The 17,691-nt window shown below is 26.3% G+C and overlaps 2 protein-coding genes across 7 annotated transcripts in view; both read right to left on the reverse strand.

Annotated features, from left to right (window-relative positions):
- Positions 1–2,048: 2,048 nt before the first annotated feature.
- Positions 2,049–7,387, reverse strand: LOC111417730 (neutral alpha-glucosidase C-like). Its single transcript, XM_023050096.2, has 2 exons — positions 6,164–7,387; positions 2,049–3,441 (listed from the first exon to the last, which is right to left on the reverse strand). The coding sequence occupies exons 1-2, from the start codon at positions 7,380–7,382 to the stop codon at positions 2,111–2,113; spliced, it is 2,550 nt and encodes an 849-aa protein (XP_022905864.2). The 5' UTR covers positions 7,383–7,387; the 3' UTR covers positions 2,049–2,110.
- A 101-nt stretch (positions 7,388–7,488) lies between these two features.
- The window catches only part of LOC111417733 (potassium channel subfamily K member 1-like), a 31,502-nt gene continuing 21,299 nt past the window's right edge, over positions 7,489–17,691 (reverse strand). For all 6 annotated transcript variants that reach the window (XM_023050102.2, XM_023050100.2, XM_023050101.2 and 3 more), the window contains 2 exons: positions 15,176–15,364; positions 7,489–15,117 (listed from right to left, as the gene is read on the reverse strand). In XM_023050102.2, the coding sequence (XP_022905870.2) occupies positions 14,837–15,117; positions 15,176–15,364 (470 nt within the window). In that variant the 3' untranslated portion in view covers positions 7,489–14,836. The remainder of the gene's footprint in view (positions 15,118–15,175; positions 15,365–17,691) is intronic.

The raw sequence follows: 17,691 nt of genomic DNA on the forward strand, positions 1-17,691 counted from the left end.
TGAGACTTATTCTAACTTAAAGCTCAAAGCTTTCTCTTTAAAATGATGTATAATAATTGATGGGTTGGATTGGAAAAATATTAAGAAAAAAAATGTTGAAACAAAACTTACATTTTCATATAACCTAAAAGTGTCAAAAAGATGATAATTTAAAAATTCTTGGAAGCCGTATTTATCGAAATTAAGGAATGTGACTTATTCTAAATTAAAGCTCAAAGCTTTCTCTTTAAAATTATGTATAATAATTGTTGGGTTGGATAAGAAAAATATTGAGAAAAAAAATGTTGAAACAAAACTTACATTTTCGTATAACCTAAAAGTGTCAAAAAAGATGCTAATTTAAAAATTCCTGGAAGCCGTATTTATCGAAATTAAGGAATGTGACTTATTATAAATTAAAGCTCAAAGCTTTCTCTTTAAAATGATGTATAATAATTGTTGGGTTGGATAAGAAAAATATTGAGAAAAAAATGTTGAAACAAAACTTACATTTTCGTATAACCTAAAAGTGTCAAAACACATGATAATTTAAAAGTTCCTGGAAGCCGTATTTATCAAAATTAAGGAATGAGACTTATTCTAACTTAAAGCTCAAAGCTTTCTCTTTAAAATGATGTATAATAATTGATGGGTTGGATTGGAAAAATATTAAGAAAAAAAATGTTGAAACAAAACTTACATTTTCATATAACCTAAGAGTGTCAAAAAAGATGATAATTTAAAAATTCCTGGAAGCCGTATTTATCAAAATTAAGGTATGAGACTTATTCTAAATTAAAGCTCAAAGCTTTCTCTTTAAAATGATGTATAATAATTGATGGGTTGGATTGGAAAAATATTAAGAAAAAAAATGTTGAAACAAAACTTACATTTTCGTATAACCTAAAAGTGTCAAAAAAGATGCTAATTTAAAAATTCCTGGAAGCCGTATTTATCAAAATTAAGGAATGAGACTTATTCTAAATTAAAGCTCAAAGCTTTCTCTTTAAAATGATGTATAATAATTGATGGGTTGGATTGGAAAAATATTAAGAAAAAAAATGTTGAAACAAAACTTACATTTTCATATAACCTAAAAGTGTCAAAAAAGATGCTAATTTAAAAATTCCTGGAAGCCGTGTTTATTGAAATTACGGAATGAGACTTATTGTAAATTAAAGCTGAATGCTTTCTTTTTAAAATGAGTGTTTAAATCTACCGGTACTTTAAAGTACCGTTGGGTCACAAAGGGTTAATTGTTTTGGCTTTAAGGAAATAAATTATTTTAATGAATAAATTTATTGAAATCTGTTTATTTCACTTAAACTTAATAATTAAATAAATAAGTAATAACAACGGAATAGTTTTTTTAATAATAATTAAAGTTTAAAACTTACCTTGTTTGTTTTTTTAGGTTAAGTTCTTCTCTAAAATTCGGATATTATTAATTGAAGTATTGAGAATGTTGAATTAATTCAGATTCGGGTCGTTTGCTTCATCTAATTCAGTTTATATTTTAGAATAGACTTTCTGAGACGATTTTTGTTAAATTGGAAATCATGTACATAACTGTAATGGACGAATACTGGAGTAATAATCAATTGTTTCCACTAAAAACATTACTATTTATATGAGCTATCTCGCCTACTTTGATCATTTTTAATTTGTATTTGAATCGAGATCTCTAATTGGTTGAAATTGTATAGGGTTGAGCAAAAATGAGATATAAAAGGAAAATCAAAAGGTTTTAAACATAATAATTCATGATTTTTAAAAATTTAAACCATAATTATTAATGGAAATGAAAATAAAGTTTTAGGAAAATTATGGAATTTATGAGATTAATAAATGAGAATAAATAGAAAAATTCCAAAATTTTTGAAATTAAAATTAATACAAAAAATACTTAAATCAACAAGAATTTGTGATGAAATTGATGAAATGTGATGAAAGTTATTCCATGCTTCAAATCTATCCTTTTAAAGTTAGAGTTAAAAATTTTAAATTAAAGCTTCCACCTAAATGTGAAAAACATTTAAATAGAAAAATTAAAACATTTTGAGTTATTTCCAATTCTTTTATTACTTTATATTGCATTCCATCATTAATATTAAAAATGCATCATAACAAGTTAATAAAACCTCATTTGAAAATCATCCCCAATGGTAACATTTAAATTATTTACCTCAAAACGATAATCGTTAACATGTTCCACTTTATAACTAGCCCCATTTACATTAACTTCGCTATAATTCTTTGTCACGGATGCTGGATGACGATAAACTATTAATTTGGCAATTTTAAATAATCTATCAAACTCCCCTTCATCATCCACATCGTTTATAATCAATCCCCCGATATTATTATATATCAATTTGAAATATTTAAATTTATTCTCTAAATAATCAAACGATTCATAATCATCAAAATACAAATTACCTTCAGCGTAATTATTTTTGTCCAAAAATACATAAACTGTATAAGAATCATCGTGCATGAATTGAGAGGAAGCGCGGTGCTCCTCTAAACGCGCTAAAATGCTTCCACCGCGGTAAAAAACTGGTAAAGAATCTAAGTCAACTTTTACAGTTTCATAACCAACTCCATAATAAAGATATTCATTAACAATATCGTACCAAAACTCATTAACACCACCAGGTAAATAAATCTTTACATCACCAACATCCTCATCTGTAATAGGATGGACCAAAACATCTCTACCAACCAAAAATTGATCATCCATCTCTAAAGTATTGACATCATCACTATAATGGTAAGATAAAGGTCTTATCACCGGCTCCAAAAACTTTTCATGCTCGAAAAACAAAGTATACCATAAAGGTAAGTGATAATATCTTTCTCGAATTGCGTTCCTTATCCTTTTCTGGACATCTTCATTAAACAAATACGGTTCACGTCTTTCAACATACATACTTGAATGAGCCCTAAAAAACGGTAACCAAGCACCGGTTTGGTACCAACGTTGCAAAAGTTCTTCAGTAACATCCCCAACGAATCCCCCAACATCAGCACCACAATTACTAACACCAGAAATTGCTAAAGTTAAACACATAGGGATGCTTATTTTTAAATGTTCCCAACTTGCTATGTTATCTCCAGTCCAAACGGCTGCAAAACGTTGGTTTCCCGCAAAATGGGATCGGGTTAAAACGAACGGCCGTTTCTTGTGGTTGTAACGCTCCAGGAGACCATGATGGGTATTGACAGTTTGAGAGAAACCATAAATGTTGTGAACTTCTTCGTGTAAAACTCCCCCATAATGGATATTATCATCAGGCATGGTGTTGGTGCTTAAGGCAAATACTGAAGGCTCGTTCATATCGTTCCAAATGTGGACGATATCGGTGGTGTTGGCGAATGTTGTGAATAAAGATGAGTAATAAAGAGCTGCTGAAGGATTGAGGAAATCAAACCAAGAACTTTTTCCTGGCCAACAAGCACCTACAAATACAAAGATTAATGATGAAAATGAAACTAATAAGAAAGCTGATATAATATGTCAACTTATTTGAATTTAAGATACAAAATGAACTTTTTTGATACTGATTTAACTAACGAAGCAACTCTAAAAAGAGGATACTTTAATTAATAATTGGTGATATTTCCACAAGGATCCTTCAAGAAATTAATTTTATAGCGAATTTTGAAAGTTATCGATAAAAATTGAAGCATCGAAAATTTTATCAAAACCTCAAATATTGTTTTCTCAAAAACCAAAAGCTATTTTTCAAAACGGGTTGGTTCATTGGAAAGAGGACACTTTCATTAACACTTTGGGAAATTTTGATACTCATATGTCAAGAAATGGATTTTATACGAATTTTTAAAACTTAATCGGCGAAAATTGCAAAATTCGAAAAAATTGTCGATCATTTCAAAAATGTATTTCTCAAAAACTAAAAGCAATTTTTCAAAACGGCTTGTTGCATTAAAAAGAGGATACTATAATTAATAATTGGTGGTATTTCCACAAGAATCCTTCAAGAAATTAATTTTATAGCGAATTTTGAAAATTATCGATGAAAATTGCAATATCGAAAATTTTATCAAAACTTCAAACACTGTTTTCTCAAAAACTAAAAGTTATTTTTCATAACAGGTTGGTTCATTGGAAAGAGGACACTTTTATTAACATTTTGAGAAATTTTCAAACTCATATTCCAAGAACTGGATTTTATACGAATTTTTAAAACTTAATAGGCGAAAATTGCAAAATTCGAAAAAAATGTCGATCATTTCAAAAATTTATTTCTCAAAAACTAAAAGCGATTTTCCAAAACGGCTTGTTACATTAAAAACAGGATATTTTAATTAATAATTGGTGATATTTCCACAAGGATCCTGCAAGAAATTAATTTTATAGCAAATTTTGAAAATTATCGATGAAAATTGAAGCATCAAAAATTTTATCAAAATCTCAAGTATTGTTTTCTCAAAAACCAAAAGCTATTTTTCAAAACGGGTTGGTTCATTGGAAAGAGGACACTTTCATTAACACTTTGGGAAATTTTGATACTCATATGTCAAGAAATGGATTTTATACGAATTTTTAAAACTTAATCGGCGAAAATTGCAAAATTCGAAAAAATTGTCGATCATTTCAAAAATTTATTTCTCAAAAACTAAAAGCGATTTTTCAAAACGGCTTGTTGCATTAAAAAGAGGATACTATAATTAGTAATTGATGATATTTTCACAAGAATCCTTCAAGAAATTAATTTTATAGCGAATTTTGAAAATTATCGATGAAAATTGCAACATCGAAAATTTTATCAAAACTTCAAACACTATTTTCTCAAAAACTAAAAGTTATTTTTCAAAACAGGTTGGTTTATTGGAAAGAGGACTCTTTTATTAACATTTTGGGAAATTTTCGAACTCATATTCCAAGAACTGGATTTGATACGAATTTTTAAAACTTAATCGGCGAAAATTGCAAAATTCGAAAAAATGTGGATCATTTCAAAAATTTATTTCTCAAAAACTAAAAGCGATTTTCCAAAGCGGCTTGTTGCATTAAAAAAAGGATATTTTAATTAATAATTGGTGATATTTCCACAAGGATCCTGCAAGAAATTAATTTTATAGCGAATTTTGAAAGTTATCGATAAAAGTTGCATCATCGAAATTTTATCAAAACTTCAAATATTGTTTTCTCAAAAACTAAAAGTTATTTTTCAAAACGGGTTGGTTCATTGGAAAGAGGGTACTTTTATTAACACTTTAGGAAATTTTGATACTCATATTTCAAGAAATGGATTTTATACGAATTTTTAAAACATAATCGGCGAAAATTAAAAATTCGAAAAAATTGTCGATTATTTCAAAAATTGATTTCTCAAGAACGAAAAGTGATTTTACAAAACGGCTTTTTGCTTTAAAAAGAGGATACTTTCATTAATAATTGGTGATATTTCCACAAGAATCCTTCAAGAAATTAATTTTATAGCGAATTTTGAAAATTATTGATCAAAATTGTAACATCGAAAATTTTTACAAAACTTCAAACACTGTTTTCTCAAAAGCTAAAAGTTATTTTTCAAAACAGGTTGGTTCATTAGAAAGAGGACACTTTTATTAACACTTTGGGAAATTTTCAAACTCATATTCCAAGAACTGAATTTTATACGAATTTTTAAAACTTAATCGGCCTAAATTGCAAAATTCGAAAAAAATGTCGATCATTTCAAATATTTATTCCTCAAAAACTAAAAGCGATTTTTCATTCAAAGCATTAAAAAGAGGATACTTTAATTAATAATGGAAAGTGATAACATCGACAGTTCTGTTATTAATGAATGTAATAATGAATTAGAAGCGAAGAGAAGAACACTAGACGAAACTGCAACAAAAGATTTTATATATCGTATTGGGATTGTTACAATGAGGTTGCCAATGATAAATAAAGTTGTATTCAATGAAAAAAGTCCATTGGGGTTGAACTTGATTGTTATCAGCACTGTCTAACACCTAAAAGAGATGCTAATTCCTGAGAATGGTGGAGTACTAAGTAATAGGTTTTTAATATCCGGCCAAAGCCGGATATTTGGTTACTATCCGGTATGCTGCCGGATAGCCCGGATACCGGATATTTACCGGATATCCGTTCCACCACTAACAAAAACAATAACATAGATATTTTTCAAAAAAAAATTAAATTCACCTTGAAAATCATCACCGTTTTTATCCATTACAAAATACCCATTTTCAGTGGCCACATCAAAAACGAAATAACCTTCTTCTCTTTTTACGTGCGGATCAATAATTAGCACTAATTTTCTTCCGCTTCTCCCAATTTCCTCCTGCATCCCAATAGGATTAGGAAACGTTTCTAAATTCCAAGTAAAAATCTTATAATCTTGTAAATAATCAATATCCAACCAAATCACATCGAAGGGAAAATCGTTTCTATCCATCTCCTCCACAACACCCAAAGCATCCTCTTGACTCATATAACTCCATCTTGATTGATGATGTCCTAATGAAAATAATGGGGGAAGTGGGGCTGATCCGGTTAATGATGTGTACTGAAGAATCGTTTCTTTTAAATTAGGTCCGGTTAAAACGAAGAAATCTAACGATCCAGTTTGGCTAATAAACAGCGATTTTAAAGTATTATTTGGGTTTATATCAACGAAAGTTTGAGCTGAGTTTAACCAAAAAACTCCGGAAGTTAATTCAGTTCCGTGGGCGTAAAGAACTGGAATGGAACCGTATAAAGCTTCTTTAGTGCCAATGGGATAACAACAAAAATCATTGTTAAATAATCGATAAGGGTTTTTATCTTCACCATTAATAGTGTTCTGTAATGAAAGTTGTTCTGCATGTTGGGGAATTCCATAAGCAACTTGAGCGTGTATAAAATTAAAATCCAAAGAAACTGCTTTATTTGAATCTTCAACATTGAAATTTAACATTTGATTATCGTTAATTTTTAAGATCATCTCATAGGTGTTTTTTATTAATTTATAGACTTCGAGTTCTAATGGGTTAAAATAAACGTGTATTTCTTCTTCACCACCTATTCCGGAAAAAATTAAATAATCGCGACTTTCAAAGTCGATTTTTCCCATCCGGAGATTTGGTTCTTGATTTAACACGGTTTTTAAATCGTATCTTGGGTTACTCGGGTCTTCTAATTTAACCCGGATCATCCCTCCCTCCAACATAAATATCTTCATTTCGAAAAAAATTCCGAGATTATTTGTGGCGTTTAGGACTAAAACGCCGTCTATTAAGGTGTATTCGTTAACTGTAAAGCTGGATTTTTGAGTGCCATCTCGTATTTCTTTGCAAAAAGGTTGAGAATCACAAGTTGGAACGTCACAAATTGAATTAATAATCAGGTGGTAAATAAAAAGGAAGAAAAGTATTGATTTCATCGTGGAAAAATATGAACTGAGTAATTTTGTTTAACGGTGTCGAATTTGATAAGAAATGAGTGGTTAAGATTAGATTTAACAAAATTTATTAATAAAACCCAAAAAATTGGTGATTGTTCTTTTTTATTTTTAATTCCACAATGTCTTTAAATATGAGGATTACATATTTGTGCATAAAATTGCATTTTTGTGAATCAAATTTGTTTATAAACAACTAAAAAGTTGCTTTCTATCCAGTATTTAAAATTGATCTTTATATGTAATAAAAATAGTGATAAATATAGTAAAATCTCGATATAACGGATTTCTAATAAACCCCAGTGCTAAATTATTGTATATTTTTATTGAACGAAAAATAGAACTAAAACTAGAACTAACATTAAACGTAAAACTAGAAAGTTTCGGGTTTAAGTTAGCTGAAATAGTTATTTAACCAACAAGTCTATTAATGAAGGCGATTAATTAACGAGATATTTTAGCGTTAATTATTGAGATAATTAATCGCATTTTAATATACGAGTTAGTTACAATATTTTTCCGTTGACCGTCTTTTCAACAAAATAGAGAAAATCCATCGTTGAAAAATCTCCCAATTCTGTCATTGACAAAATAACCTCACTTTTAATGTGTCATAATTTATTTTTGTAGTCTTACCGAATAGATATAGCGGTCGGTTGGGTCGGTATTACAAATTTCATTGGAGAATATTTATTAAATTGACTACTATTTAGTTCGGTCGGACTTTCTTAAAATCGTTTATTAATAGAAAATCGTTTATTAATAGGTGTCATTAATGAATGATTTTGTATACATTTATAAATCATATAAATACACGGTCGACGGAAAAAAGTATTTCCGAAACGGATTTTTTTATTAAATAGCTCATACTTTAATTGATAATCTCTGAAAATTCCATAAAAATTTTCCAACGATTTTTTAAAATTAATCAATAAAAAATTAGATTTTTACAAATTGTTAAAAATTTCCTTTAACTTTAGTAAGCTGTATCGTATGAATTAAAAGAGATTTTGTAAAACGGATACTTTTTTTGGAAAGTAGACACTTTATGTTCATAATATCTGGATATTCCATAACAATATCCCGAAAAATCGTGTTTCCAGAACAAATAAGAAATAATTGAAAAAAAGGTGAAAGCAACAAAATTATGGTCAACTTTAAAAAGTTGTGTCTCTAAAACTAAAAGTTATTTTTCAAATCGGATCTGTTTATTGAATAGCTCATACTTTAATTGATAATCTCTGAAAATTCCATAAAAATTTTGTGAGGTTTCGATTTATTAAAAATTTTTAAAATTAATCAATAAAAATTTGGGTTTTTACAAATTGATAAAAATTTCGTTTAACTTTATTAAGCTGTATCATATGAATTAAAAGAGATTTTGTAAAACGGACACGTTTTTTGCAAAGTAAACACTTTATTTTAATAACATCCGGATATTCCATAACAATATCCCGAGAAATCGGGTTTCCAGAATAAATAAGAATAATTGAAAAAAAGGTGAAATCGACAAAATTATGGTCAACTTTAAAAAGTTGTATCTCTAAAACCAAAAGTTATTTGTCAAATCGGATCTGTGTATTGAATAACTCATACTTTAATTGATAATCTCTGCAAATTCCATAAAAATTTTCGGACGATTTAATTTGTTATAAATTTTTAAAATTAATCAACAAAAATTTAGATTTTTACAAATTATTAAAAATTTCGTTTAACTTTATTAAACTGTATCATATGAATTAAAAGAGATTTTGTAAAACGGACGTTTTTTTTGGAAAGTAGACACTTTATTTTAATAATATCTGGATAGTCCATAACAATATTCGAAGAAATCGGGTTTCCAGAATAAATAAAAAATAATTGGAAAAAAAGGTGAAATCACCAAAATTATGGTCAATTTTAAAAAGTTGTGTCTCTAAAACTAAAAGTTATATTTTAAATCGGATCTGTGTATTGAATAACTTTAATCGATAATCTCAGAAAATTCCATAAATATTTTCCGACGATACGATTTATTAGGAATTTTTAAAATTAATCAATAAAAATTTGAATTTTTACAAATTGTTAAAAAATTCATTTAACTTTATTAAGCTGTATCATATGAATTAAAAGAGATTTTGTAAAACGGACACGTATTTTGGAAAGTGGACACTTTATTTTAATAATATTTGGATATTCCATAACAATATCCCGAGAAATTGGGTTTCCAGAATAAATAAAAAATAATTGAAAAAAAAGTGAAATCAACAAAATTATGGTCAATTTTAAAAAGTTGTGTCTCTAAAACTAAAAGTTATTTTTCAAATCGGATCTGTTTATTGAGTAGCTCATACTTTAATTGATAATCTCTGAAAATTCCATAAAAATTTTCCGACGATTCGATTTATTACAACTTTTTAAAATTAGTCAATAAAAATTTAGATTTTTACAAATTTTTAAAAATTTTGTTTAACTTTATTAAGCTGTATCATATGAATTAAAAGTGATTTTCTAAAACGGACCCTTTTTTTGGAAAGTAGACACTTTATTTTAATAATATCTGGATATTCCATAACAATATCCCGAGAAATCGGGTTTCCAGAATAAATAAAAAATAATATAAAAAAAAGGTGAAATCACCCAAATTAAGGTCAACTTTAAAAAGTTGTATCTCTAAAACTAAAAGTTATTTTTCAAATCGGATCTGTTTATTGAACAGCTCACACTTTAATTGACAATCTCTGAAAATTTCATAAACATTTTCAGTCCATTCGATTTATTATACACTTTTAAAATTAATTAATAAAATTTAGATTTTTAGAAATTGTTAAAAATTTCGTTTAACTTTATTAAGCTGTATCATATAAATTAAAAGAGATTTTGTAAAACGGATACTTTTTTTGGAAAGTAGACACTTTATTTTAATAATATCTGTGTATTCCATAAAAATATCCCGAGAAATCTGGTTTCCAGAATAAATAAAAAATAATTGAAAAAAAGGTGAAATCAACAAAATTATGGTCAACTTTAAAAAGTTGTATCTCTAAAACTAAAAGTTATTTTTCAAATCGGATCTGTTTATTGAATAGCTCACACTTTAATTGACAATCTCTGAAAATTTCATAAACATTTTCAGTCCATTCGATTTATTATACACTTTTAAAATTAATTAATAAAATTTAGATTTTTAGAAATTGTTAAAAATTTCGTTTAACTTTATTAAGCTGTATCATATAAATTAAAAGAGATTTTGTAAAACGGATACTTTTTTTGGAAAGTAGACACTTTATTTTAATAATATCTGTGTATTCCATAAAAATATCCCGAGAAATCTGGTTTCCAGAATAAATAAAAAATAATTGAAAAAAAGGTGAAATCAACAAAATTATGGTCAACTTTAAAAAGTTGTATCTCTAAAACTAAAAGTTATTTTTCAAATCGGATCTGTTTATTGAATAGCTCACACTTTAATTGACAATCTCTGAAAATTTCATAAACATTTTCAGTCCATTCGATTTATTATACACTTTTAAAATTAATTAATAAAATTTAGATTTTTAGAAATTGTTAAAAATTTCGTTTAACTTTATTAAGCTGTATCATATAAATTAAAAGAGATTTTGTAAAACGGATACTTTTTTTGGAAAGTAGACACTTTATTTTAATAATATCTGGATATTCCATAAAAATATCCCGAGAAATCTGGTTTCCAGAAAAAATAAAAAATAATTGAAAAAAAGGTGAAAGCAACAAAATTATGGTCAACTTTAAAAAGTTGTATCTCTAAAACTAAAAGGTATTTCTCAAATCCGATCTGTTTATTGAATAGTTCATACTTTAATTGATAATCTCTGAAAATTCCATAAAAATTTTCCGACCATTATACCAACTTATTATACATTTTTAAAATTAATCAATAAAATTTTGATTTTTACAAATTGTTAAGAATTTCGTTTAACTTTATTAAGCTGTATCATATGAATTAAAAAAGATATTGTAAAACGGACACTTTTTTTGGAAAGTAGATACTTTGTTTTAATAATATTTGGATATTCCATAACAATATCCCGAGAAATCGGGTTTCCAGAATAAATAAAAAATAATTGAAAAAAGGTGAAATCAACAAAATTATGGTCAACTTTAAAAAGTTGTATCTCTAAAACTAAAAGTTATTTTTCAAGTCGGATCGGTTTATTGAATAGCTCATACTTTAGTTGATAATCTCTGAAAATTCCATAAAAATTTTCCGACGATTCCATTTATTGTACACTTTTAAAATTAATCAATAAAATTTAGATGTTTACAAATTGTTAAAAATTTCGTTTAATTAAGCTGTATCATATGAATTAAAAAAGATTTTGTAAAACGGACACTTTTTTTGGAAAGTAGACACTTTATTTGAATAATATTTGGATATTTCATAACAATATCCCGAGAAATTGGGTTTTCAGAATAAATAAAAAATAATTGAACGAAAGGTGAAATCAACAAAATTATGGTCAACTTTAAAAAGTTGTATCTCTAAAACTAAAAGTTATTTTTCAAGTCGGATCGGTTTATTGAATAGCTCATACTTTAGTTGATAATCTCTGAAAATTCCATAAAAATTTTCTGACGATTCCATTTATTGTACACTTTTAAAATTAATCAATAAAATTTGGATGTTTACAAATTGTTAAAAATTTCGTTTAATTAAGCTGTATCATATGAATTAAAAAAGATTTTGTAAAACGGACACTTTTTTTAGAAAGTAGACACTTTATTTGAATAATATTTGGATATTTCATAACAATATCCCGAGAAATTGGGTTTTCAGAATAAATAAAAAATAATTGAACGAAAGGTGAAATCAACAAAATTATGGTCAACTTTAAAAAGTTATATCTCTAAAACTAAAAGATATTTTTCAAGTCGGATCGGTTTATTGAATAGCTCATGCTTTAATTGATAATCTCTGAAAATTCCATAAAGATATACAGACGATTTGATTTGTTATAAATTTTTAAAATTAATCAATAAAAATTTAGAATTTTACAAATTTGTTAAAAATTTCGCTTAACTTTATTAAGCTGTATCATATGAATTAAAAGAGATTTCCATAACAATATCCCGAGAAATCGGGTTTCCAGAATTAATAAAAAATAATTGAGAAAAAGGTGAAATCAACAAAATTATGGTCAACTTTAAAAAGTTGTGTCTCTAAAACTAAAAGTTATTTTTCAAATCGGATTTGCTTATTGAATAGCTCATACTTTAATTGATAATCTCTGAAAATTCCATACAAATTTTCAGTCGATTCGATCTATTATACACTTTTAAAACTAATTAATAAAATTTAGATTTTTAGAAATTGTTAAAAATTTCGTTTAACTTTATTAAGCTGTATCATAACAATTAAAAGAGATTTTGTAAAACGGACACTTTTTTTGGAAAGTAGACACTTTATTTTAATAATATCTGGATATTCCATAACAATATCCCGAGAAATCGGGTTTCCAGAATAAATAAAAAATAATTGAAAAAAAGGTGAAATCAACAAAATTATGGTCAACTTTAAAAAGTAGTATCTCTAAAACTAAAAGTTATTTTATAAATCGGATCTGTTTATTGAATGGCTCATACTTTAATTAATAATCTCTGAAAACTGCATAAAAATATACCGTCGATTCGATTTGTTATAATTTTTTTAAATTAATCAACAAAAATTTAGATTTTTACAAATTGTAAAAAATGTCGTTTACTTTATTAAGCTGTATCATATGAATTAAAAGTGATTTTCTAAAACGGACACTTTTTTTGGAAAGTAGACACTTTATTTTAATATCTGGATATTCCATAACAATATCCCGAGAAATCGGGTTTCCAGAATAAATAAAAAATAATATAAAAAAAGGTGAAATCACCCAAATTATGGTCAACTTTAAAAAGTTGTACCTCTGAAACTAAAAGTTATTTTTCAAATCGGATCTGTTTATTGAATAGCTCATACTTTAATTGATAATCTCTGAAAATTCCATAAAAATTTTCCGACGATTCGATTTATTACAACTTTTTAAAATTAATCAATAAAAATTTGGATTTTTGGAAATTGTTCATTTAACTTTATTAAGCTGTATCATATGAATTAAAAGAGATTTTGTAAAACGGACACTTTTTTTGGAAAGTAGACACTTTATTTTAATAATATCTGGATATTCCATAACAATATCCTGAGAAATCGGGTTTCCAGAACAAATAAAAAATAATTGAAAAAAAGGTGAAAGCAACAAAATTATGGTCAACTTTACAAAGTTGTATCTCTAAAACTAAAAGTTATTTTTCAAATCGCATCTGTTTATTGAATAGCTCATACTTTGATTGATAATCTCTGAAAATTCCATAAAAATTTTGCGACGATTCGATTTATTACAAATTTTTAAAATTAATCGATAAAAATTTGGGTTTTTACAAATTGATACAAATTTCCTTTAACTTTATTAAGCTGTGTCATGAATTAAAAGAAATTTTGTAAAACGGATACCTTTTTTGGAAAGTAGACACTTTATTTTAATAATATCTGGATATTCCATAACAATATCCCGAGAAATCGGCTTTACAGAATAAATTAAAAATAATTGAAAAAAAGGTGAAATCACCAAAATTATGGTCAATTTTAAAAAGTTGTGTCTCTAAAACTAAAAGTTATTTTTCAAATCGGATCAGTTTATTGAGTAGCTCATATTTTAATTGATAATCTCTGAAAATTCCATAAAAATTTTCAGACGATTCGATTTATTACAAATTTTTAAAATTAATCAATAAAAATTTCGATTTTTACAGTGTTAATGTTAGCTTTAGTTTTAAATTTTTGGCTATAACCCGTATTTTAGTTATATCGAGGTTTTACTGTAATCTTAATACTTTCTTTTCATCTACAATTTGTTCGTTTTTTAATTGACAGTGTGTATTTAATTTATAGACATTTAAAGCTTTTTATTTTTTTGTCTTTTTCATAATATATTTATTTTTGTACAAGTTTAGGATTTTATTTTTTAAATAAATAAAATAATCGAATTTGTTGATCTTAAAAAGATAATTACAAGTAGTACTTCTTGATTACGATAAAGAAAATATCGTAAATTTTTCCATTAAACATCTATTAATAAATTTTGGTCTTTTTAAAATCTAATTGTCACACAAATACATTTAAATATACTAAATACTACGCGAATTCTATTTAATTTTTAATATTGTATATAAATTAGGAAGAAATGGACCCTTCTTTTTTCGCTTTCTTAAAACTTAAAATTATGTAAAATATTTCCCTAAATTTGTCACACAGCCGCAAAAAATGACTCTTTTTCTTAAAAATTTTTTATATCAACTCTCTTTTTAGACTTTAGTTTTTTTAACACAAATAAATATAATAATTAATTTATAACTTTTTGGTGTACATTTTTAAATCTTAATTTTTATAATTACTGTTCCTGTTCGGTTTTAGTTAGAGGCTCTTCAGGGCTAGGGCTATCATCCCTCTGCCGCGATCTCACCCTAACAACATGCATATGAGTTTCTTTCGTTTCGCTCGTCGAGGACATCCCATATTGTAACCCATAACCATAACTTGATAAACGAGCTTTCTCCGAATTTTGATCACCACTTCCAGTCGATTTAAATAATAATCCAATATTTAATTGCGGGATATCGTAGAATATTGCTAAGGTTAACATCATAAATGTTAAACCAATTAACAAAAAACCTAAACAATAAAAAAAATAAATATCATTATTTGTGAATTTTTTTATTGAATTACTTACAAGTTGTTGCAACTTTGTATAAAGCTCTGTAAGGTTGATCCGGATTATCACCAGGGATGTAATCGCCCAAACCGATTGTTGTTAAAGAAATGAAGCAGTAATAAAATGAATCCAAAAAGTCCCATTGTGGTTCGATTATTGCGAAAATTGTAGCCGGAAGAATCATGAAGAAAAGGACGACTAAAACAACTAAAACAAAATTTGTTGCTTTAAAAAATGTTAACTTATTTACTAGTATAAAAGTTAGTGATATTCATAATGTTTATGAAAAATCTTTTAAAATGAGTTCAAACACGATAGGGTTATCTCAAAAAATACCCGAAATATTAACATTTTAATGGTTTGTAGTCAACTTCACCTTGTTAACTTTAATTTTATCAACTTTTATAACTTCAAGATTTTTTGGAGTCATTTTAAAGGATTTTTCGTAAAGATTAAAAACATAACAAAATTAAAGTTGACATTTATTACCGGAAGTTGCCAATTAAACATTTTTTTACTTAAATATGGTTTGTTTGTAATCATTTTAATGAATGTTTGTTGAATATTACAAAAAGTATACATTTAACTTTAAAAATAATCGAAATACGGGATACTTCCGGTTTTAAATGTCAACCTTAATTTTGTGATATTCGTAATCTTTATAAAAAATCCTTTAAAATGAGTTCAAACATGGTGGGGTTATCTCAAAAAATAACCGAGATATTAACACTTTTAATGGTATGTAGCCAACTTCACTTTGTTAACTTTAATTTTATCAACTTTTTGTTGTATCTTTGTTATTTTTTGAGATAAAATAGTCGAATTTGGACTCATTTTAATGGATTTTTCGTAAAGATTAAGAATATAACAAAATTAAAGTTGACATTTATTACCGGAAGTCACCCCTTAAACGTTTTTTGGGCTAAATATGGTTTGTTTGTAATTATTTTAATGAATGTTTGTTGAATATTACAAAAAGTATACATTTAACTTTAAAAATAATCGAAATACGGGATACTTCCGGTTTTGAATGTCAACCTTAATTTTGTGATATTCATAATCTTTATGAAAAATCCTTTAAAATAAATTCAAACACGATGGGGTTATTTCAAAAAATAACTGAGATATTAACATTTTTAATGGTTTGTACCCAACTTCACTCTGTTAACTTTAATTTTATCAACTTTTTGTTGTATCATTGTTATTTTTTGAGATAAAATAGTCGAATTTGGACTCATTTTAACGGATTTTTCGTAAAGATTAAGAAAATAACAAAATTAAAGTTCACATTTATTACCGGAATTTGCCAATTAAAAATTTTTTTACTTAAATATGGTTTGTTTGTAATCATTTTAATGAATGTTTGTTGAATATTACAAAAAGTATACATTTAACTTTAAAAATAATTGAAATACGGGGTACTTCCGGTTTTAAATGTCAACCTTAATTTTGTGATATTCAAAATGTTTATGAAAAATCCTTTAAAGTGAGTTGAAACACGATGGGGTTATCTCGAAAAATAACCGAGATATTACCATTTTTAATGGTTTGTAGCCAACTTCACTTTGTTAACTTTAATTTTATCAACTTTTTGTTGTAACATTATTATTTTTTGAGATAAAATAGTCGAGTTTGGACTAATTTTAACGGATTTTTCGTAAAGATTATAACAAAATTAAAGTTGACATTTATTACCGGAAGTTGCCAATTAATATTTTTTTACTTAAATATGGTTTGTTTGTAATCATTTTAATGAATGTTTGTTGAATATTACAAAAAGTATACATTTAACTTTAAAAATAATCGAAATACGGGATACTTCCGGTTTTAAATGTCAACCTTAATTTTGTGATATTCGTAATCTTTATGAAAAATGCTTTAAAATGAGTTCAAACATGGTGGGGTTATCTCAAAAAATAACCGAGATATTAACACTTTTAATGGTTTATAGCCAACTTCACATTGTTAACTTTAATTTTATAACCTTTTTGTTGTAACTTTGTTATTTTTTGAGATAAAGTAGTCGAGTTTCCACTCAATTTAAAGGATTTTTCGTAAAGATTAAGAATATAATAAAATTAAAGTTGACATTTATTACAGGAGGTCGCCCCTTAAACATTTTTATAGTTAAATATGGTTTTTTTTGTAATCATTTTAATGAATGTTTGTTGAATATTACAAAAGGTATACATTTAACTTTAAAAATAATCGAAATACGGGATACTTCCGGTTTTAAATGTCAACCTTAATTTTGTGATATTCAAAATCTTTATGAAAAATCCTTTAAAATGAGTTGAAACACAATAGGGTTATCTCAAAAAATAACCGAGATATTAACATTTTTAATGGTTTGTAGCCAACTTCACTTTGTTAACTTTAATTTTATCAACTTGTTGTTGTAACTTTGTTATTTTTTGAAAAAAAATAGTCGAGTTTGGATTCATTTTGACGGATTTTTCGTAAAGATTAAGAATATAACAAAATTAAAATTTACATTTATTACCGGAAGTCGCCTATTAAATATTTTTTTAGTT

The sequence above is a fragment of the Onthophagus taurus genome, chromosome 3, assembly GCF_036711975.1.
Source record: "Onthophagus taurus isolate NC chromosome 3, IU_Otau_3.0, whole genome shotgun sequence".
Classification (NCBI taxonomy): Eukaryota; Metazoa; Arthropoda; class Insecta; order Coleoptera; family Scarabaeidae; genus Onthophagus; species Onthophagus taurus.